The sequence below is a fragment of the Chlorocebus sabaeus genome, chromosome 1, assembly GCF_047675955.1.
Source record: "Chlorocebus sabaeus isolate Y175 chromosome 1, mChlSab1.0.hap1, whole genome shotgun sequence".
Taxonomy (NCBI): domain Eukaryota; kingdom Metazoa; phylum Chordata; class Mammalia; order Primates; family Cercopithecidae; genus Chlorocebus; species Chlorocebus sabaeus.
In genome coordinates, this window is record NC_132904.1 from 73,860,625 (window position 1) to 73,884,873 (window position 24,249).

Below are 24,249 nucleotides of genomic sequence, written 5' to 3' on the forward strand. Positions count from 1 at the left end.
AAACTCACGAGAGCCTAGTGAGATATATGCTACCGCTATTAACCATGACTTCTCCAGGATGCCACGTGGTTTCAACCACCAAAAATATAGAAGCACATGTTTAGCAGCCTCCCTTACAGGACCCCAACTCTATTTTCATTGGAAGAGGAGGTGCCTCTCTCAATTGCTGTGTCCTGGTACTCTCTGAAGAAAGAACTTATCTGGGGCAGCTGCCATCCAGTTCACTGGCTGACACTCCTACTCTGCAACCAAATATTAGAATGCAAGGAAACCCCAAGTACTCTATATTCCCTTCTTAACTTCCTTCTACTGAATATAAGACCTTGGGTCAGCAGGCTTTAGCTATAGTTCTCATGGCTTAATGAAATGAGAGGGACAAAAAGCTGCCTCCAAATAAATGAGGATTTCACTGTTCAGTGGAAAGTAAAGGTAGCACCAGTAGATTAGGAGTCAAGAGACATGGTTTAAATCTCCTGTAGATCAGATTTCTCCCCCAAGCCCCAGACTTGTATAAGCAACTATCCACTTGGCAATCAGGCAGTATCCAATTTCTTTTTCCTTTCTCCTTGAATGATATCACTCACTTGTAAACAATGTTCACATTCAGTCAATCATCTAATCCTGTCGAACCTAGCTGCTAAGTATCTCTCAAATCCATCTACTTCCCTCCATCTAACTATTTCACCTTAGTCCAAACCTTACGTTTCATCATGTTAGCCTGCTATTTGGCTCTTGTATGCTACAGTAAGAAACTAGAAATGTTCCAGCTGGGCGCAGTGGCTCACGCCTGTAATCCCAGCACTTTGGGAGGCCGAGGCAGGAAGATCACCTGAGGTCAGGAGTTTGAGAGCAGCCTGGCCAACATGGTGAAACCCCATCTCTACTAAAAAATACAAAAATTAGCCAGGCATGGTGGCAGGTGCCTGTAATCCCAGCTACTCAGGAGACTGAGGCTGGAGAATTGTTTGAACCCAGGAGGCGGAGGTTGCAGTGAGCAGAGATCACGGCACTACACTCCAGCCTGGATGACAGAGTGAGTCAACCCCATCTCAATTAAAAAAAAAAAAAAAAAAAGAAATTAGAAATGTTCCTATTGACCTAACAAGGGCTAAAAATTAATCCCAAATAAAAAGAAACAGAACTAAAGGGCAACAGTGGGTGGTGGATACTCACCTCCTGTCCTGTGGCCACATCCATTGCAGTGTACACGGTGCCTGAAGCACTGAACAGTAAGGTGGCAGAGAAAGAGGGAAAAAAAATAGTGTTCAATGAAGTGGTATTTGTCAAATGTAGTTCTACACACAATCTGTGAGTGTCAAAAACAACAGCAGTAAAAATAATCCTCTCCCTGCATCATCCATTCTCATACTTAAGAAGACATTAAGTGGTAGTAAAGAGAATGTAGGCTCTAGTGGCCAAGAGACCTGAATTCCAACCTGCTACTTCTACCTAGTACCTACTAGGTAGGATCTTAAGAAAGTTATTTAACTTCTCTGAGCTTCACTTTCCTCATTTGTAAAGTGGACATAAGAGAATATAAGATAATTTAAATTGATTAGTTCATGTAAAGTACTTAGCCAATTGCATAACATATAACGGATGTTCAATATATATTAATTTCCTGTTCCTGCTTGCTTCTCTCTTCGCCTCCATCACCCTTGGCAAGTGGCTCTAATTTCTTCTGGCTTCAAACTCTTCATCTATAAAAGGGGTAAGATTAGATCTATGATTTTCAACTAGGGGGTGAGAGGTGAGGAGAAAGGGGTCCTGGAGAGAATTTCAGAATGTATTTGGGGGTGAGCCAGCATGTCTTATATATTTATCAAAAAGCAATATGAACTTTTGGGGTGTCAGTAATATTCTTTTTCTTAATCTGGGTACTGGTTACATGGGCGTGTTCACTTTTTGAAAATTCACTGAGTTGTATACTTATATATGCTATCTTTAGTGAAAATTTCCATTAAAAAACTATAAATAGTAAAAAACTATAAAAACTTGAAGAACCACACTGAATAATCTAATCTCAAAGTACCCTTCCCGCTCTAATATTATAGGATACACTTTGACCCTTTAAAATAAAATAATGGTTTTCAATCATTTATTCCATCAATAGGATATGTAAATTTTGTTTTCTGTAGTTTGTATTATAAAAGCGGTTTTTAGCTTTCATTTTTCAAACATAAAATGGTATGAAATATACTCTTTCAAACATATATGTTCCCAGAAGATCTGAGGGTACCTCTGCCCCACCCCCAAGGTAAGAATGACCCCACTAGACACGTGTGTACACATATGTATGTAATTATACACACATTCATATATACAGACAGAGAAGGGGGAAAGAAATGCAGAAATAATGCTAGTAAAGTAATAATTCATTCAAAATAACTAAATCCATTCAAAATAACTAAAACCCTCATTTTATGCTTGTAACCATAAACCCTGTGTATTTATAGGTAAGTAATTTGTAAAACATATTTGTATCTATACATGCCATATGTTGGGTACATATGATGCAATTTGAAGAAAATTAAACATCTGCTCTATTACAAGACTGCTTCCTAGGCAAGCCCTGAGATTATAATTCTTGGAGAAGTCAGGTCAATCCAGGGGGAAATGTCACGTGTAAGCATGCCTTGTAGCTAGAAACTATGGTCACCAGCTCCCTAACCATCACTCTCTAGTTGGGACCCTAGCTACATTCCTGGAAACTGTTGATTATAACATATTGGCTATCAAATAAGGATTGGATGACTTGCATAGGCAGTTATTTCTTCGCTGCCTGATTATCCTGCCCCTAACTATCTTCTGTTATAAAGCTGGTATCTGTCTTCCTAACCCCATCCTTTCCTGATCCTACTAGATGTGCTATTCTTAAAGGGCAAACATGCCCAAGTCTCAGGGCACTGGACATTTGGGGACTGTCTCCATGATTACAAAGTTCTAGAAAGCTACTCAGGCCCACTGGTTAATACCTACTTCTAACTTGAATAGACATATAATTAGACTATGAATTCCAAGTCCAAAAGAATAATCATCTTCAAGTCTTTAAGGAGAAATAAAAGCAAGCAAAAATTACGGTATTACCAATTCATCATACTGGTGTGGCATTTATATTTTAAAAATTATGCAATGTGGAAACATCAGCATAGGTGCTTAATAAATATTTCATTCTTCCTTTAGCACTAACAGACCTGTCAAGTAAGCAAGGAAAGAACATCGTGCAGATGTTGCCTATTTATAGGTCTCATACATCAGTAACTAAAAAACAAAACAAAAGTCACAAAAGTTCTGGAGTTTTGTAAAAGGCCCTCAATTTACAACCTGTCTTCCTTAAATTTACAGGAAGAAACTCCAGTACAGAGAAGAAAACTGACTTGCCTATGCTTGTCCATGTACATTTCTGCTATATTCTTAATATCTCAATTTCACTACCTAAAGGAAATACCATTCCACATTACTCTGAGGTAAGCAAAATAATTTTTTTCTCAAGGTGTTAAATACCTTACACCAGTTCAGACTCACAAAAGCATGTCTAGTCTGAAAAACACTGCAACCAGAAAAAAAATGAGATCCACTCAAACCCAGAGTTGTTTTGAGGATTAAACAATAAATGCAAATAACAGATGTGAATTATAGAACGCTGTATAAACATAACCTCCCTATATTATGCAATCTTTTATCTTATTTTTGAAAATTCTTGGGTGTATAATTAAAAAAAAAAAAAGAAAATTTCAATGACATCATTAGCAACAAAGCTTTCATTCCACTAACACTGAGAGCCAGACATTTTTATTTTTCAGTTTCTTTTTATCTCTTTTGGTAGGTCTTTAGAAATCTCATTATTTTTATTTTTTATAGAGAAGTATAACTTAATTTGCACAAATCTTAAGTGTACAACTTGATTTTTATATATCTACACACCCATTGTTCACTATCAAGATCACCCCCAAAGATTCCCTCATGACTATTCCTACTCAACATCCTCCTCCCAGAAATAACTACACTGTTCTGACTTCTATTATCATACATTAATTTGCTTGTTCTTGAATTTCACATAAATAGAATGACATAGTATCTGCTCTTTTATATCTGGCTTCTTTCACTCAAAAAAATGGCCAAACACTTTCAAAAGACACTACAGTCATTACCCCCAAAGATTCCTTCATGCCTATTCCCACTCTACATCCTCCTCCCAGAAATAACCACTATTCTGAATTCTATTATCATATATTACTTGTGCCTATTCTTGAATTTCATATAAATCAAATGAGACAGTATCTGCTTTTTCATATCTGGCTTCTTTCACTCAAAATAACAGCCAAACTTTAAAAACGCAGGACAGTCATGGGTCACATAACGATGTTTCAGTCAGCAGTGGACCACATATGATGGTGGTCCCGTAAGATTATGCTGGAGCTGAAAAATTCCTATCACCCAGTAACACTGTAGCAGTTATAACGTCATAGCACAATTACTTTGTTTTTTAATAAATGTAATGTACAGTCTAAGTGTACAGGGTTTATAAAGTCTACAGTAGTGTACACAGTAATGTCCTAGGTCTCCACAATCACTCACCACTCACTGACTCACCCAGAGCAACTTCCAGTCCTACAAGCTCCATCCATGGTAAGTGCCCTATACAAATACACCTTTTTTTTTTTTAATCTTTTATGCTGTATTTTTACCATACCTTTTCTATGTTTAGATATACAACTACCATTGTGTTACAACTGCCTACAGTATTCAGTACAGTAACATGCTGTACAGGCTTGTAGCCTAGGAGCAAGAGGCTACATTATATAGCCTAGGTGTGTAGTAGGCTATACTATTTAGTTTTGTGTTCACTCTATGATGCTCACATGACAAAATTGCCTAAGAATGAACTTCTCAGAACATATCCCCTTTGTTAAGCAACATATGACTATACAATTGTTTGCCTATCTTTTTCTGTTGACTTGAGGTCCTTGAAAGCACAGATTGTCTCTGAATTCATAGTGCCTAGCACACAATAGGAACTCAGTTAAGATTTGCTGAATTCATTACACTGAGGGCAGCATACAAGATACAGAGAAGGATGAATGCCAGATGGATATATTCCGGCATCTACCTAGAAAAATAGGTCCTGTTACACTAGTAGAAGGGTTTGTAGTTCTGGGTCTTCCATTTTATATTAGTGCTGTTGGAGCTCAGTACTAGGACAAACAGGGTTCATCCAGAAAAGCAGAGTTATAATTTGGGAAGCTGGCTTTGTGCTAAGAAAAAAAATCGTTCTCTCACTGTCACTGCAGGGGTATTTTTAGCCACATGGTCAGCTAATGGCACATCTCTCACATTAAGCGCAATTCTGCCAAATCTGAAGTCATTCTAACATAACAACTCCAGATGGGTGAGGGGTGAAGTGGAGAAAGAAGAACAAGGTTTATGAGACGCAAAACAAAAGCAAAATCATATATGCCAGCACACACACTTTAAAGTCATTTCTCCAGGGAAAGAAAATGCCCCTACTAACCCTTGTCCAATCTTCTCAAACCGTGTATATTTCTTCTTAGGATCGCCCACACTCACTATGCTTCCTTTGAAAGAAACAGAGACCATGAATCATTTTTTCCAAAATCAAGATACAAAAAAGGTCCCACATTTCCCCGAACCCTGGAGTTGGCATGGGTTAAAGAACTACCTCCAATAGCCAAAAAGCATGCTAAAGAGGCCCTCAGTTTTTCCCCCATAAGTCCCAACCAAAAGTTTCATCACCTTGACTGCTTTGATTCACAGCAAGCTATTCCATTTCTAAACTCCTAAAAGTCATTCATGTTTTAATTAATACAATCAGTAAATATTTACTCATTTAATACGCACCAAGCCATATATTGTGTTAGGAATGAAGAGATATGACACAGTCAAGGCAGTTCCTGCTCTCTAGAAGGTCAATTTCATGGAGGAGACAGATAAGTAAGCATAAAGCTCCATGAAAACATAATTGCTATGATAAATACCAAAGGGGTACAGAAAGAGGCACCAAAAAAAAAAAAAAAAAGACTGGAAAAGCTTCAGAAAGGTAACATATGGACTGATTTCTACTTTAAGTAAAAGCCAGAGAGATAAAGTAGAGAAGACGTTCACAACAAAGAATATTTCAAGCGCAACAACATAGAGGTTTTCCATTGGGTTTTACAACTTGTATTTTAGAGATGGAGAAATTGAGGCCCACAGAAGGAAAGAAGATACTTCCCCAAGGTCACACAGCAAATTGGTGTCAGAGCTAAGATTAGGAGTTTCATTTTTAGTTTCCCGGTGCACTGTACTCTCCATTAATACCCAATTACTAGGAATTGGTACTTTTCACATATATTACTTCATTTGATTTGCAAATGAGACAAGTATTAACATCCGTATTTTAAAAATGAGAAAAATGAGGTTTAGAGAACAGTAGAAAATTGCCTAAGACAAGTCAGTGGCTGAGCAGAAGTTTCAACTCAAGTGTCCTAACTCCCAGGCCAAGTCTTAATTCTGAATCATAATTCTAAATGTTATTGTTAAAAAAACAAAACAAAACAAAACTCTGGTTTAGAGAAGAAGACTACATACAGGAGTAAACAGATGACTAGGGAAGTGGCTTTTCTTACTTTGTCATTTTATGAGGGATCCAGAAAAGGGCAATTTTTAAAACAGTGAAAATTTGTTTTAAAGTCATATACGAATTAATCAGGAAGAACTAGAGAACCAGAAAGCAATGCCAGTTTGCAGACGTCGCCAAATCGGTCACATTGAATCCTTTTTGGAAGTAAGTAGACACAGTGAATAAATTAAAGCCCTTGTCAAATGATTCTTCCAAGCCCACAGATCAACCTAGTTCTTCCTTCTAATATGAATTCTCCTGCAGTTTACTGAAACACAGAAATAAGCTACCCTAACATACCCCCATTTCTGGCAGCTAAAGAAAGTAAAATGGAAGTTTCCACTTGACAGCAAGAGGCAGTATGCTCTACTTACAGGAACAAAAACTGTGTTCTAACCTCAGCCCTGTCACTTTTTAGCTGTGTGATTTTGGGCAGGATATTTAGCCTCCCTGAGCCTCAGATTATCTTAATAGCAAAAATTAGGATCACAACACTTTTCTTCATAGGGTTAATAAGAGAATTAAATTTTTAAAAAATCAAGAAAATATTTTGCTTGTCATCTGATACATAAAATGTTAACTTCCCTTCCCTCTTTTCCTACAACCAAGATGGCAGATCTGTCTTCTCCTAGGTCAATGGCAAAACATCAATAATCAATCACAGCACCCTTTTCCACTAGGTCCTCAGTCTTTCTCAAGCATGGCATTCTAGACAATTCATTAGAGAAAAACTATTTGTCATCTCTATAACACATGCCTAGGGATGAGGGGTACCCTGCCCTCAAAGTGAGCTATCTACACTCTCTCACCACATCCCCATCCTAATACAGTATCCAACCAGGGCTGTGAGATGGGGAACGTAGGTGCAGAGGCAGGGTGGAGAAGCAGTCTGAGGCTAAGGTACCAAGCATGGCCAGCCAGCTGCATGGACCAAGCCTACGACCAGGAAATCTCTGTGCTTGACCAGTCATAAAGCACAGAAAGGTTCAGAAAGTGACAAATTCCTTACGTAATTTCTCCAAGATCTCCTCATCAGACATTTTAGGCTTCTTCTTCTGCTTCTCAGTATTCCGGGTCAAAGCATCTGGTGGAGTGGTGTTATTTTCAGTAGGTGAAATGGGAGATGTAGCCACGTCCCGAGTTGAAGTGACAGGAAGTGGTTCAATCACAGACCGTGTGTATACCTGCATTATTAGGACAAAATTTTGGCAAGACCAGCCTTTGTCAGCACAGGGGAACCTCTCCTAGATGTGAGGTTAGAACATCCACAGAGCAAACCCCAATAAATTCATCCTTTCTCCTATGTCAAAATCTGTATTACTCCTCCTCTGTGCCCAGGCCCATCCATTCTGGGTAAAATGGCCTTCCTTACTCTCACTGTAAACAAAAGAAGTGAGTCTCAGCACTAAAGATATTCAACAGAGGCTAGACAACTATCAAAAGAAATTAGTTAAAGACAATTCTATTAGGTAAGGATCCCCTTCATCTATAATATTTTATGCTTCCCCAAGCTAAAAGAAATATCCTGTATTCCCACAGCACTTTGCATTACTAGCACAACACCAACTTCTATTGAGTTATTCCCTCCTTACATCCCGAACCCTTGCAGGGAAGGAACTACTTTTGTTCTTCATCAAGAGGCAGTAGAGTGTGGTAATTTAGAACATAGACTCTGGGACCTGACTGCCTGAACTAAAATCCCAACTCTTATTCTTACCTTCTGCCTGACTTTGGGCAGGTTACTTAACTTCTCTGTGTTTCAGTTTCCTCATCTATAACATGGTGATAATAATGATACTTATCTTTGGGGTTGCTGTAGGAGTAAACTGATTAATATGTTAGGTAATCAGAATCATCCCCAGCAGACATTAAGCACTTAAACTTTACCTTTTAAAAATATTAAATGTCTTATTCATTAATTTACATAACGTTTACTGAGAATCTACTTGTTGCCTCACCCTGTACAAAATGCTGCCCCATCCTCTCATTCTCATAAAGGAGGTGAGAAAATCATAACTACAAGGCAGAAAGTGATACACGTTATAAAAAAATGAGCAAGCTATATACTACTGAGGTACAGAAGTGATCATAAGTTATACTTTTTCCTAGGAGATGCTTCAAGGTATTTATCAGATTTTATCATAAAAATATCACAATTATCTTTTGGATAGTCCATAAACTGTATAAGGACAAGGAATGTGGGTCATTGATCCCTGAGTTTCTCCATCTAACCACTTACTAAAAAAAAGCAAGCATTCAGGTAAATATTTGATGGAATAAATAAACAAACAGGATCCTGCAGCTGCATCCTGAAGGACGGATAAAGAACGGAGGATCATTTATCTATGATGATCATTTATCTGGATAATGCAAAGCCATTGGCAGCAGTGGGACTCAAACCCATGGCTCCACAGAGACTAAAGCCTACTAAATCCTGCACCTTGGACTGCTTGACCAAGCTACCTTTTGACTGGAGAGGCTTTTAATAGGTGGAAATGGGAGAGAACTTTCCAGTAGTGGGAAGAGCAATAAGCCAAGACACTGAGATCAGAGGTGATGGTTTCTTTCCTGATTACTACTCTAGTATAATGATTTCTCAATTTTCTATTCTTGTACCTGTAGACAAACTATATCCCAGGTATCTAAACCTATACTTTCATGCCCTGTCCTCTTTTGACTGGCTTGATATGTCTCTCTGAAGACAGAAACTTTGCCTTTTCCTTCTCTAATAGTCTCCTTCTCTGGCTCCTAGCACAGGTTTGTACACACAAAAATACCACTGTGCTATGGTAGAAAACAACCTGGAGTTGGGGTTAATTACCTGCTTTCAAATCCTGGCTCTTTAGTTTACTAAGAGATTGGGCAGATCAATTCACCTCTCCAAATCTCAGATGCTGCTTCTATAAATTAGGAATTAACAATACCCTTTTAGAAAGAAATGCTATGAAGATCAATCAATTAATTAATTAATTCAATATTTACTGTCCTCTGATATTTACCCACCTCTGCAGGTGCCAAGAACTATGTTAAACACTAGAAATACATATATATGGATTTCCTCTACTTTTTGAGGTGTTCATGGTTTAGTGGGGAAAAAAAATGTTTTAAATGAACATGCCTACAAATAAAAAAAAACATATCAGTGTTAACAACTCTCCAATTTTGAAGCCCATTTTCCCTTAAGGTAACTTTGTGACCTACAGAGAAGATGATTCCACAGATTCTGTTTATAAGTTCTCATCTTAAAAGGTCATATAATTCCTTTGAATTTCCTCCACAGCATCTCCAATAGTCACTCAACCAATTTCTGTTCGAACACCTCCCTGAATGCCGTATTCCAGAGGTAGCCCTTTTTTATTTATTTATTTATTTATTTTCAAGATCACAGAAGTGCTAGATGGTTCCTTCATTATGGACCTAAACAAAGAAACACTAGTAGAGTATCATCTGATGGCAGGTCAGTGCTCAGTGATGCCAAATTAAGTAAAAGGCACGGGGACTAGATTTTTCAAAGCAAGGGTAGAGGGACTATGGCTATTCTCAGATGCAGGAACCTCAAAGAAAGTTAAATAGAAATCATTGCCAACATCCGGCATCAAAATGCACTCCTGATGCCCAGCATATTAATAGCGCTAATGTATTTATAAATTCTCTTGGGTCTTTCAGTATTATCGATAATGCTCTAAGAGGTTGAATGCTGCATATTTAACAGAGAAGAAAAGATCTGTAGCAAGACAATTTGTTGCTTCCCTGGAGACTGGAATAATTTATGTTTGTCCTGCACTAAGGAGCATCAATCCTGTATATCTTCCTGTCCTATCTGTGGAGAACAGGCTAAGCAAACCAAGACTGGATTGGTATAAACATCAATTACATAGGACACTTTGGGACTATCTGCAAACCGATGATAAATAAATATACCATTTTTTGTCTTTAATCATACAGAAAGTACCTTTAGTCAAGGTAGTTCAGTGATTTCACCAGCACCAAAATCTAAGGACCCCTACCAGAATATTAAATTTCTAGGTCTTAGCACCAACTCCTCCCTCTCCCCACTTACTCTAATAAATCACAAAACTGTCCAGGTCCCAAAGACTCACAGATTTTGTGTGCTCTGGGCGTGGAGCAATCACTGGTGGTGGGGTAGCATCATCATCATCATCCTCATCTTCTGAAACTGGTGGCACTGCAGGAGTCTCAGACACAGCCTTCACATTCTGTGCAAAGAAGAAAAGCAAGATGCATCTGGTCCAGCTGCCATGGAACTTAACTATCAGGATCACCAAACCCCCCAGGGAGAAACCCCAACCTGATACCCCTTCTGAAATCCACATTAGCCTCCAAGCTCTCACCTCCGTGTAGCTAGTCTCAGAAACTCAATCTGTTTCTCCCTCTTCTCTTAGCCATCACTATCCACTCAATCCCTTGGAGCTTCCTTCTCCCACCCAAAGCCTAACTGTGAATGGGAAGCTAGCTTACAGCTTTTCTACCTGCCTCTCCCCCAACCCAACCCCTGAAGACAAGCTCACAGTACCTTCTTATTCTATGAATTTTGCTCTCCATACTGAATAGGAAATAAAGTATGAAATGTAGGGAAGGGATCAAAAGTTTCTAATTTTTCAAAATTCATCATTATAATTTCTTACTCTCTCCTGATATGGTAAATGGCCATCTAAACAGGCTTTTGCCCTGTCCTTTTCCTCTCTTTGCAAAAATTTCCTGGACCCATTACGTCACCAGGGGTCCTCACCTCAACCTGAAGATAAAGAACGTCAGCATCAGGATCTTTTTTTTTTTTTTTTTTTTTAGATGGAGTCTCGCTCTGTCGCCCAGGCTGGAGTGCCAGTGGCCAGATCTCAGCTCATTGCAAGCTCCGCCTCCCGGGTTCACGCCATTCTCCTGCCTCAGCCTCCCCAGTAGCTGGGACTACAGGCGCCCGCCATCACGCCCGGCTAGTTTTTTGTATTTTTAGTAGAGACGGGGTTTCACCGGGTTAGCCAGGATGGTCTCGATCTCCTGACCTCATGATCCGCCCGTCTCGGCCTCCCAAAGTGCTGGGATTACAGGCTTGAGCCACTGCGCCCGGCCAGCATCAGGATCATGTTGTCTAAAGAGAACAATGAATTTCTCCCCAGACTGGATACTATTTCCCTAAGCTTCTGCCCTACCCTGGAATGGAACTTATCACTAATTAGTATGCTCACAATCTGTGACAACCTGATTTCCCCATGCAAACTGTAACAGAGCTGGGCCAAGAGTGGCAGGTTTTAGGGCAGGTCCAGGCAAAAATAGCATACCATTACTGTTTATTACACAGAATTAAGAGACAAAATGCCTCCAAAACATGAGATTTTTGATAGAGACCAAATGATTCTATCATTTGGTCAGCAAAGAACCAGAGAGGCAATGGGGATCTTTTAATATATACTGATATAATTCAATAGTTTCAGGTATTTTCAGAGCACCTACTTTGTGCTCAGTAAGACTGATAGATATTGTTGACATAAATGTACAAAGATGAAAAAGATGGTCCATGTCCTAAAGTAGTGACCATCTGGTATAGGAGATAGACAGAGGATGAGAGCCCCTCCTGCCTGACACCTGGAGCCTCCTAAGAGGAAGGTCAAGAGTCAGAATAACGGGATAAGTGGAAGAACTAAGGAATAATATACTAGAGCTACTGACTGTGGAAGACTGTCTTTTACCACATTTGACATACAAAAGTAGGAAAAACTGGCACTCTCATAGACTTTAACAGGGCCTCCAGCACAAAGCATAACTTAAAAACTGACAGTGCTGGGCATATATAAGCAGTTGTGGTGACCACAGGCAATAAATCTGTCCTCTTGGTTTGAAGTTTAATCACCTGAGGAATGTGAAGGAAGAAGAGTGTTATAATTTGAGGGATGACCTTAAATCGTTTTCAGTTCCAAAACTCAATAGAGGTTCTTTCCCTGTCAAAATATGTATTTCGATATTTTTCTGCTCTAATTTATTTTCTCCACACTAGTCAACAAAATTTAACTAAAAACCTAATGTGGGAATAAAGTTGACTCAGCAAGGCTCTTCATCATCAGGTATCCCTGGAGCTCCCCTGATGTATACTATAAACACTAGGTTTGTTTGCTTTATAAAACTGTAGAGAAGGGGATTTCATCACCTTCCTCAGTAAAAGATTCTGTCTTCCATAGGTGATAGCTTTGGGCAGTGATAATAACATCTGTCAGAGAGAGAAAGGTCTAGGTTATTACCTAGATTTTTACTTGTTAGCCCTGTGTCCTTGGGCAAGGGTCTAAGTTAAGTCTCACATTTTTAATATATAAAATAGGGATAATGACTACAGCTTTCTGCCTACCTCAGAGGGCCATTAAATGGATGAAATGAGGCAAAGTGAACATAAAATCACTGAAAATGGTAAATAGCTAGAAAGATGTAAGGAATCAATTAAATTATCATTATGTCTAATAATCACAAATCTCTGTTTCAAACAAAAGCCACACATTCCACAATTCATCATCCATCTACCCATCTAGCCATCCATCCATCCATTCACTGTGTGCCAGGCTCCATTCTAGGCTCTGGGGCTAAATAAAGAATAAAACGGATAAAGCCTCTGGTTCTATAACTTACATTCTAGAAGAGAATAGAGTAAAAAACAATCACCAACGTGTCTGCTCCACATAGGAGCAGAGATTGGTTGAGGGGGTGGGGAGACACTATTTTAGATACCATAGGCATGGGCAAGTCTCTCTAATGAGATGTCATATAACAGTGACCTGAATGAATTAAGAGAGCAAGCCATGGGGCTGAGAAAAGGATAATCCTGCCGGGCGCGGTGGCTCAAGCCTGTAATCCCAGCACTTTGGGAGGCCGAGACGGGCGGATAACGAGATCAGGAGATCGAGACCATCCTGGCTAACCCGGTGAAACCCCGTCTCTACTAAAAAATACAAAAAACTAGCCGGGCGAGGCGGTGGGCGCCTGTAGTCCCAGCTACTCAGGAGGCTGAGGCAGGAGAATGGCGTGAGCCCGGGAGGCGGAGCTTGCAGTGAGCTGAGATCCGGCCTGGGCGACAGAGTGAGACTCCGTCTCAAAAAAAAAAAAAAAAAAAGGATAATCCTGGCAGATGGAAGAAGTTAAAGACTCTGAGACAGAAACATGCTTGGTGTGTTCCCACAACCCTTAAGAATTCTACCTATGTGGCTGTAAAAAAGTCAGTAAGGGGAAGTAAGGAAAGAAACAAGGTCAGAAAGTTAGTTGGGAACCAGATTACGTCAAGTCAGAGAGGCGGTAATAATAACTTTGGAGTTTAGACCTAGAATAAGAAACCACTGGAGTACTGTGAGTAGAACAGTGATGCAATCTATACATTTTTTTCTTTTTAAAGTGTTTTATTAAGATGTTTTTCACAAATTAGAGAAAAGGTTTTTTTAATCAATGGCAATAAAATACAAATTCCTATTTTATAACAGAATAGTGAAAAGCACCAAAAAAAATTTGCACCTATGACTCTAACAAACTCAAGGGTTCCTTGTTCTCAGTTCTTTTAAAGTATAATCTGATAGAGTACTCAAAGCTTTCAGAAAGAGTACCAAATTTATTACTTCCTGAAATGCTGTATGAATAGCACTTTTATTCCTCATATGTTCAAACATATATACTAATATACCATCTCCACTGCCTTAAATACAAAAATATTCATCACAGGCAAGTTTTCTACTGCAAATAGGCAAAGAATATTAACTATAATCTATAATACTGTCTACTTTTTTGAAAACAAGATACTAGAACCAAAACACTGTAGAACACAAATGTTACTAATTTAAGAACCTACATCTTAACTTCAGATAGCATCAACTGTTCAACAATATTTTAAAGGTGTTTCTATATAAATTCATCTACCAGTTTGGGTTTTCTTTATTATGGAAATGTATGAATAGTACCCTGGATTACATCCTTGCAATCTGGGCATTTGCTTAAAGGTGTATATTCTTAGCATACTACCGGATGACAATAAGGAATAAATACATGGAAACGTCTTTGTCTGTAACTACTTTGTAAGTTCGTTCTTCTTGTAACTTCCTCAATTGTTCTTCTAGTGACAGATCTCAAACGTCCTCTGTTGGAATATACTTTATGTACTTTTCCACTGATATCAATTTTTAGTTTGATTTTCCTTCTTTTTTCTTTTTCTTCTTCATTAGAAGTACTAACACAATATCACTGGCTACTTTATAATTCTCTCCAATTGTTAAGGTTTTATGTTGAATTGTCTGTTTTACCAGGCAGGATAGAATAATACTTAAAAACTGACATTTTGGAATCAACTAGCTTAGGATCAAATCATGCCTTTATCACTTACAAACTATGAGTTCTGGGTAAGATATTAACTCTCAGTTTCCTCAGATATGAAATACAGCCTGTATTAGTACTTACTTTAGTGTTAGTGTGAGGTTAAATGAGATAAAGCTATGTAAAATTCATTTTTAAAATACTCAAATATTAGCTATGATAATGATGTTGGCCAGATGATTAGAAAGTGCTCAGTATAGGATTGCTAAATGAATACGTCTTATCCAACCGTAGTATAAACTGGAATGAAATATCTAAATGATGGGGCACTCAACAATTGAAAAAGTGGAGATAATGGGAACAGGATTGTGAAGGAAGATACCAAAATGGCAAAGAAGTGTACTATTAACTGACTTAAACCATTAGCCTACATTCTACAGTAAAAATTAGTGGGTCTGATGGTTTTTTTCACATCCTATAAAAGTTTGTTTGCTTTATCATATCTTCAACATGATCAAAACCAGCTCTCATTACAGATAGGCCAGTTAAAAAACCACCTTGGGAAGGCTCCAAGGTTCAGCTAAGATGGTCAAGGATAAGACTATATCCTAAGGTAATTTTGGGTGGCTGCTGCCTGATCAAATAGAAGTTTTAAGGTCAAGGAAAAATAGTGAAGAAGAAAATGACTAGGTACTGGAATCAAAACTCAAGGCTCTGGGCAGCTCGGAATGATATAATGCAAACAGATTGAAAATGGCCACTGAAATGTGACAACCCAACCCAGAGAGGAGATGGTAGCCAGTGCATGTTCACCAAGCATTCTGTCCTAGTAGGAAGACTATGCTCACCCTACAACAAGATCAACTTGATACTTTTCCTTGGGATAGGGAGACCAAGGATTGATACCTGACTAAACATAAAATCTTTTCCCCACTCCATGAGAAGCAGTATGGTAAAATGGAAAACAAACTGTATCAGGATTCAAGAAGTTCTTTCCATTAACCCCTCTGTTCCTTAGCCTCATAACCACTGCTTTCACTTAGGCACCATATTCTCTTACCTTTACCAATCCTTTACAAGTCTTCCTCATTGCTTTTTGGGCGCCCAGTCTTGCCTTCTCTAATGTATCTTTTATTATAGCCCAGAATAATCTGTCTTTTATCTTTTAAAAAATATTATAAGCAGACTGCCAGGTATGGCAGAGAGAGAAGACTGGCAAATCCTCTCCCCAAAAAGCAACTATAAATCTGGACAATATTGACAAAAACCATTTCAGTTCCCTGGAAATCCAACAAAGGTCAACAAAATACTGAGAAGTGTTCATGACTGATAAACTCCTGAACTTTGGGTTAAAAATAGAATCTCTGGCATTCTGGGTAAGGGATGCTCCCATCCATCCCAGCCCCAACTCCAGAAGTGTGGGGGTTCCACCAGGGCAGACCAGGGTATAACTGCATAGTCCAAGAACATTCACTTTCCGTTGGAGATGTGGGCAATGCCCAGGCCCAGTGGCACTGTCATTGGAAGTGACTTCCAAAGATGGTAGTGGCAGAGGGCCAACTATTCAGTTCTACTAGCCTGAGGTTACAGTCCTGAGTAGGGCAAACTAATTTCTGCTAAGGCTGTTCACAGTCACAGCAGACACTAGAAAAGCCTCATGCTAATCACACATGCCTGGCTGTGTGCATGCACATAAAAGATTAAAAAGACCCCAACAGAAAGTAAAAGCTGGAACAGACTTGAAAAAGGCCTAAACAGTAAATGTACTCCCCTACCTACACACAGATCCATCAGTAGAGGAAAGAAGCCTTACAGAGTTGAAGTTTTTGAGTACCATCTCTGTCAAATCATTGGCTAAAGATTCAGCTAAGCAAACACAGAAGCAATCTCTGGAAAGCCAGGCTGCAACAAAACAAAACAACAAAACCACCACAAAAACAAACAAACAAAAAAACACTGAGCAATGAAATCAATGACCACAGATAGAGACTATTTCACAGATTTATCCCTAGTAAGATAATACAAAACCAACAAATAAACAAAAAAGCTAGCAACTTTTTTTGGGGAGGGGGCTATCAGTATCCAGAATTGGTACAGAATATTATCTAAATACTGAATTTTCAACAAGAAATCGTAAGATATAGAAAGAAACAGGAAGTATGCCCTAGGGGGAAAAAAGCAATCCACAGACACTCTCTGAATGTCCCCAAATGTTGGCTTTAGAGAATAAAGATTTCAACTCAGATATAAATACATTCAAAAAACTAAAAGAAACAATGTTTTAAGAGTTAAAAGAAAGCGTAACAACAATGAATCAAATTCTCAGTAGAAATTACTTCAAATGAACCAAATGGAAATACTGCAGTTGAAGGATAAAATAACAAATGAAAAACTCACCAGAGAGCAAAACAAGGGATTCTGTATGGCAAAACAATCAATGAATTTTAAAATGGAGGTCGGGCACAGTGGCTCACGCCTGTAATCCTAGCACTTTGGGAGGCCAAGGTGGGCGGATCATGAAGTCAGGAGTTTGAGACCAGCCTGGCCAATATGGTGAAACCCCATCTCTACTAAAAATATAAAAATAAAATTAGCCGGGTGTGGTGGCTCGTGCCTGTTGTCCCAGTTACTCAGAAGGCTGAGGCAAGAGAATCGCTTGAACTCAGGAGGCAGAGGTTGCAGTGAGCTGAGAAAGCGCCACTGCACTCCAGCCTGGGCGACAGAGCAAGACTCTGTCTCAAACAACAACAACAAAAAAGAAAATGGACCCATAGAAATTATCTAATATAAAGAACTGAGGTAAAAAAATTAAAGTAAAAAACAGAGCATCAAAGAATTGTGGAACAACATAAAGCACACCAGCATACATATAGTAAGAGTCTCTGAGGAAGAAAAAAAAAAAAGCAGAAAAAAATATTTAAAGAAATAATGGATAAAACTTCCTAAATTTGATAAAAAATATTAATCTACAGATCCAAGAACCTCAATAAATCCCAAGTAGGAAAAACACAAAAAGATTCACACCTGGCTGGGCACGGTGGCTCATGCCTGTAATCCCAGCACTTTGGAAGGATGAGGTAGGTGGATCACTTGAGGTCAGGAGTTTGAGACCAGCCTGGCCAATATGGTGAAACCCCATCTCTACTAAAAATACAAAAATTAGCTGGGTGTGGTGGCACGCACCTAAAATCCCAGCTACTCAGAAGGCTGAGGCAAGAGCATTGCCTGAACTCAGGAGGTTGCAGTGAACCAAGATTGCACCACTGTACTCCAGCCTGGGCGACAGAGCGAGACTCCGTCTCAGTAAAAGATAAATTAAAAAAAAAAAAAAAAAAAAAAAACACCTAAACGCACAGTCAGACTGCCAAAAGCTAAAGCCAACATGAAAATATTTAAAGCAATTAGAGAAAACTGACATCATGTACAAGGCCAATCAGTATGATTAACAGCTAACTGCTGATCAGTATATTTTAAAAACCAAAATAAAAACTTCTGATCAGAAATAATGGAGGCCAAAAGGCAGTGGGATGACATATTCAAACAGCTGAAATTTTAAAAAATTGCCAATCAAGAAATCTATACCCAAGAAAACTATCCTTCAAAATGAAGATGAAATGAAAACATTCCAGATTAACAAAGAGAAAGAGAATTTATTGCTATCAGATCTGATTTACAAGAAATATTCAGAGAAGTCCATCAGACTGAAAGGAAGTAATACCAAATAGTAACTCAAATCCACAAGTAATAATGGAGAGCAGAGGAAATGGTAAATATGTAGATAAACATGGAACACTCTAAAAAAATACTTTTTGTTATTTCTTCCATTAACTTTTTTAAAAAACATAATTGCATAAAGCAATTGTTAGGCTTCCAACATATACAGTACATACATGCACATAAACACATTCATACACATTCGTGTATATGAATGAATGGCAGTAACAGAACAAAGAAGGGGCAGGGAATGAAGATACATTGGGAATTCAGTTACTATTAATGTGAAGTAGATTGTAATAAATTAAAATGTATAAGACATAAAATAGCCAGCAAGAAATACAGTTTAAAAAAGAATTTAAATGATACAATAAAAATATTAATATAGTGGGGGAGGGGGGAGGGATAGCATTAGGAGATATAGCTAATGTAAATGACGAGTTAATGGGTGCAGCAAACCAACATGGCACATGTATACATATGTAACAAACCTGCACGTTGTGCACATGTACCCTAGAACATAAAGTATAATAAAAAAAGAAATATGCAAAGTAAAAAAATAAATAAATATTAATACAAAAGAAGGCAGTGAAAGAGGAATAGAAAAAGTCAGAACCCATACAGAAAATAAATAGCAAATGGGTAAACATTAAGTCCAAACCTAACAAAAATTACATTAACATGAATAGTCTAAATACCCCAATCAAAAGGCAGAAATTGTCAGACTGAAAAGAAAAAAAGATTTGACTATATGTTGTCTACAAGCGACACATTATAGATTCAAATACATGAATAAATTGAAAGCAAAACAGGAAAATATGTACCATGCAAACAGTAACCATAAGAGCCAAAGTGGCTATATTAACACCAAAAAAAAGACTTTAAGAGAAGAAATATCATTTGAGACACAGAGACATTTCATGATAAAAAGTCAAAACAACTGATATACCAATTCTATCAATTATAACAATTATAAATATAACAACATAAACATATGTACACCTAACAAAGCAGTTTTGCATAAACCAAGAGATATTGGAATTAAAGTGAGAGACAATTCCATTATAGTTAGCAATTTTAATTCTAGTTGGAGATTTCATTACTCCACTCTCAATAATTAACTGAACTAGAAGGAAAATAAGCAAGGATAAAGGAACAACACTGACCTAACCAACATATAAAGAACATTTCAACCAATGTCTACAAAGTACATATTCTTTTCAACTACACATGGATCATTCTCCAGGATAGACTATATGCTGGGGGCATAAAACACATTTCAATAAATTTAAAAAGACTGAAATCACATAAAATATACTATTTGACTACAGTCGAATTAAATTACAGATCAATAATAGAAAATACATTTTTTCAAAGAAGATATATAAATGGCCAATAAGCACATGAAAAGATGCTCAACATCATTATCCATTAGGAAATCCAAATAAAATCACAATGAGATATCACTTCACATCCACTAAAATGACTATAATAAAATGACAGACAACAACAGGGACAGGCAAAGATATGCAGAAACTGGAACCCTCATAACTGCTGGTGGGAATGTAAAATGGTGCCAGCACTGTGGAAATAAGTCTGGCAGTTCCTCAAAAGGTTAAACATGAAGTTAACCACATGCCCCAGCAGTTCCATTCCTTAGGTATACACTCTCAAGAAATGAGACCACACAAGACCTTGTACGTGAAACTGCATTATTCATAATGACCAAAAAGTGGGAACAACCCAAGTACACATCAATTGATGAAAAGATAAATAAGGCCGGGCACGGTGGCTCACGCCTGTGATCCCAGCACTTTGGGAGGCCAAGGTGGGTGGATCACCTGAGGTCGGGAGTTCGAGACCAGCCTGACCAACATGGAGAAACCCAGTCTCTACTACACATACAAAATTAGCCAGGCGTGGTAGTGCATGCCTGTAATCCCAGCTACATAGGAGGCTGAGGCAGGAGAATTGCTTGAACCCGGCAGGCGGACATTGCGGTGAGCCAAGATCACGCCATTACACTCCAGTCTGGGCAATAAGAGTGAAACTCCGTCTCCAAAAAAAGAAAAAAAAAACTGAAAAGATTAAAAAAATGTAATGTATCCATACAAGGGAATATGATTTGGACATAACAATAAATGAAATACACCATACTGATACATGTTACAACATAAAGTTCAAAGCTAAGTAAAAGAAGCAACACACAAAATACTACATGTTGTATGAGTTTATTTATATAAAATGTCTAGAAAGACAAATTTATAAAGACCAAAAGCAGATCAGTGGTTTCCTAGGGTTGAGCATGGGAGTTTAAATAAATGGTAAAAGGGCACCAGGGAACTTTTTCAGGTGATGGTGGCACAACTCTACAAATTTATTAAAAGTATTGAATTGTTCACCACCAATGAGCTTAAAATTCTAGTGAGCTTTTTAGTACCCCAATCATAAACATGAGCAGACCTCTGAATATGCAAGGAAAACCTCTAACATAAAAGTGTGAAACCAAAACAAATGAGGCAAAGGGCCACCTGGAAAAACCAGACTAAACAGGGAGGAAAAAACACCCAAAGAAAGCCTATCATTAACTTCCTTAGAGAGAAGAAAATATATCAATTCTGGAAATAAGAATGCTATATATTTTCTTAAAATAAAAAAGTGAAAATTAAACATGAGAATAGAAATGAAAAATTAAATTGACTGAAAGATGAAGTTGAGGAAGTCTCCTAATTCTTCAGAATAAAAACAAACGCAAGGAAAATAGAGAAAATCCTTTAAAAAATGGAGAATCAGTTTAAGAGGTCCAAGATCTAGGGCTGGGCGTGGTGGCTCACGCCTATAATCCCAGCACTTTGGGACGCCGAGGCGGGCAAATCACAAGGTCAGGAAATCGAGATCATCCTGGACAACATGGTGAAATCCCGTCTCTACTAATATACAAAAAAAATTAGCCAGGAGTGGTGGTGTGCGCCTATAGTCCCAGCCACTTGGGAGGCTGAAGCAGGGGAATTGCTTGAACTGGGAGGCGGAGGTTGCAGTGAGCCGAGATCGGATCGCGCCACTGCACTCCAGCCTGGTAACAGAGCGAGACTCCATCTCAAAAAAAAAAAAAAAAAAAAAAGATGTTCAAGATCTAAATAATGGAGGTTCCAGGAAGAGAGAACAAAAGCAGCAAGGGGAAGAAATCATCAACAAAATAATTCAAGCAATTTCCTAGAACTGAGGGTAGAGTTTCCAGGCTGAAAGAGTTCACAAAGCTCCCTGCAGTATAAATAGATGTAAATAGGAATACAATTGTGAAATTTCAAAGCAATGGTGACAAAGATGATCCTACAAGCTTTCTGAGTAGAAAAAAAGATTGGTCATATACAGGGAAGGAGAAATAAAATGGCTTTGGACTCAGCAGTACTGAAAGCTAGATGACAAAAGCGTAATGTTTTCCAAATTCTGATGAAAAAATATGTATAATCTGCAATTCTATAAGCAGTTAAAGTATTAATTAAACATGAGGGTAGCATAGAGAACCCCCCCCCCCATTTTGAGACCTGAAAGATATTAAATGTTTACTTTCCATTTACTTTCTTAAATCTACGAGAGGATGTGCTCCACCAAATTCAAAAGTAAACAAAAAATAATGTAGACATGGCATAGAGAAAGTAGGAATACCAACACAAAAATGCAAAGGGGTTGCCAAGACAATGGTGAAGGGAGATCGTAGAATGACAACTACTTATTACAAGGCTTTTAGTCCTACTTGACTTTTTAATCAAATACCTGGATAAAAATATTTTTGAATTTTTTTTTTGAGATAGGGTCTCGCTCTTTCACCCAGACTGGAGTACAGTGGCATGATCTCAGCTCACTGCAACCTCTGCCTCCCTGGTTCAAGTGATTCTTTTGCCTCAGCCTCCTGAGTAGCTGGGATTGCAGGCACACACCACCACGCCCAGCTAATTTTTTTGTATTTTTAGTAGAGATGGGGTTTCATCATGTTGGCCAGGCTGGTCTCGAACTCACCTCAGGTGCCCTGCCCACCTTGGCCTCCCAACGTGCTGGGATCATAGGCGTGAGCCACCATGTCTGGCCAATAAAAATATTTTTAAGTGAGTATTCTCAATCACCATCAACCCTAGAGGTAATTATTATTACTATTTGGTGTTTAGCCTTTCAGAAGTAATCTATGGGTGGTAATCTTTGATCTACACGTGTCCAAACGTATCTTTATATTGATACCTTATAGTTAAAATATTAGTTTGATTAGGTACAGAATTCTTGGTTCTAAACAATTTGCCTCATCTCTCTGAAGATACTACTGTTTTTTCCACTATTTCTAATGAGATGTCTGATTCTGATGCTAATGTTCCTTTGGACATGAACTATATTCTCTTTGGAAGCTTTTAAGATTTTTCTCTTTATTCTTGGATCTCTTTTCAATTATCTGACTTGGTCATTAATAGGCCCTTCATCTGAAGACTCATGCCTTTCTCTAGCTGGGAAATTTTTCTCCTAATATTTATTTATTTTTTCACTCTACTGCCTCTGTTCTCTACTTATGCTTGAATCCCCTTGACCAACCCTCTATTGTCATTTATTCTCAAATTTTTTATCTTTTATATCATTAATTCCCTATTTACTTATATGCATTTGTTGTTTAAACCTTATAACTTTCTTTTTTTTTTTTTTTTTTCTTTTTTTTTGAGATGGAGTCTCGTTTTGTTACCCAGGTTGCAGGGCAGTGGCATAATCTTAGCTCACTGCAACCTCTGCCTCCCAAGTTCAAGTGATTATCCTGCCTCAGCCTCCCGAGTGGCTGGGATTACAGGCATGTACCACCACACCTAGCTAATTTTTATATTTTTAGTAGAGATGGGGGGTTTCACCATGTTGACAAGGCTGGTCTCAAACTCCCAACCTCAGGTGATACACCTGCCTCGGCCTCCCAAAGTGCTGGGATTACAGGTGTGAGCCACCGTGCCCAGCCATAAATTTATTTCTTACGTTTTTAATACTAAGAACACTCTTTCCCCCTCTGGTTGCTCTAATAGCAGGGTGTTTCTGAGGATGCAACAACTATAGATCTTCTCTGAAAATATTAGATTTTTTAAAAAGTTATTTCCTGAATTATCTATTTCCTCTGGGGTTAATTTTCTTTCCTTATCTTGGTCCCTCTCTTTAATGTTGTGTTTCTCTCAAATGTCTGGAGATCGTTGGTTATTCATTCATATTTATAAGTGAACGATAGATTAGTGTAATTAACATTAGTTTTTCTGAAACTTATGTAAGTCTGTTTTTCCACTGTCCTCCTCTGATTGAAGGTCTGATATGATCTGTTCGTGAGTTATGGAGAGATGGTTATTGGCAAGTGTTACTTTAGGGTATGTAGGCATGGAAAAGTAGAGATTCCCCTCCTCCCAGGTATCAAAAGTATGACAAATTTACTCTTGGGATGGAAAACTTTAATGTATTTTCCTTCACTGCAGAGCTACTTCTCCTGTTTCCTTTTCTTTATATCTGTGGTAGAATATTGCAGTTAACTCAGGTTCCTCTCTGTTTCTCTCTCAGGCCCCTATACCCACAGCAAGAGCTTTCCTCAAGTAGGCAGTTTACTTTCTCCAGAAAATTAG

The 24,249-nt window shown here is 38.2% G+C and overlaps 1 protein-coding gene across 10 annotated transcripts in view; it reads right to left on the reverse strand.

The window, feature by feature from the left end:
* The window catches only part of PAK1 (p21 (RAC1) activated kinase 1), a 149,417-nt gene that overhangs the window by 21,003 nt on the left and 104,165 nt on the right, over positions 1-24,249 (reverse strand). For all 10 annotated transcript variants that reach the window (XM_008020241.3, XM_038005437.2, XM_008020238.3 and 7 more), the window contains 4 exons: positions 10,720-10,836; positions 7,629-7,803; positions 5,513-5,576; positions 1,174-1,222 (listed from right to left, as the gene is read on the reverse strand). In XM_008020241.3, coding sequence (XP_008018432.1) covers positions 1,174-1,222; positions 5,513-5,576; positions 7,629-7,803; positions 10,720-10,836 — 405 coding nt within the window. The remainder of the gene's footprint in view (positions 1-1,173; positions 1,223-5,512; positions 5,577-7,628; positions 7,804-10,719; positions 10,837-24,249) is intronic.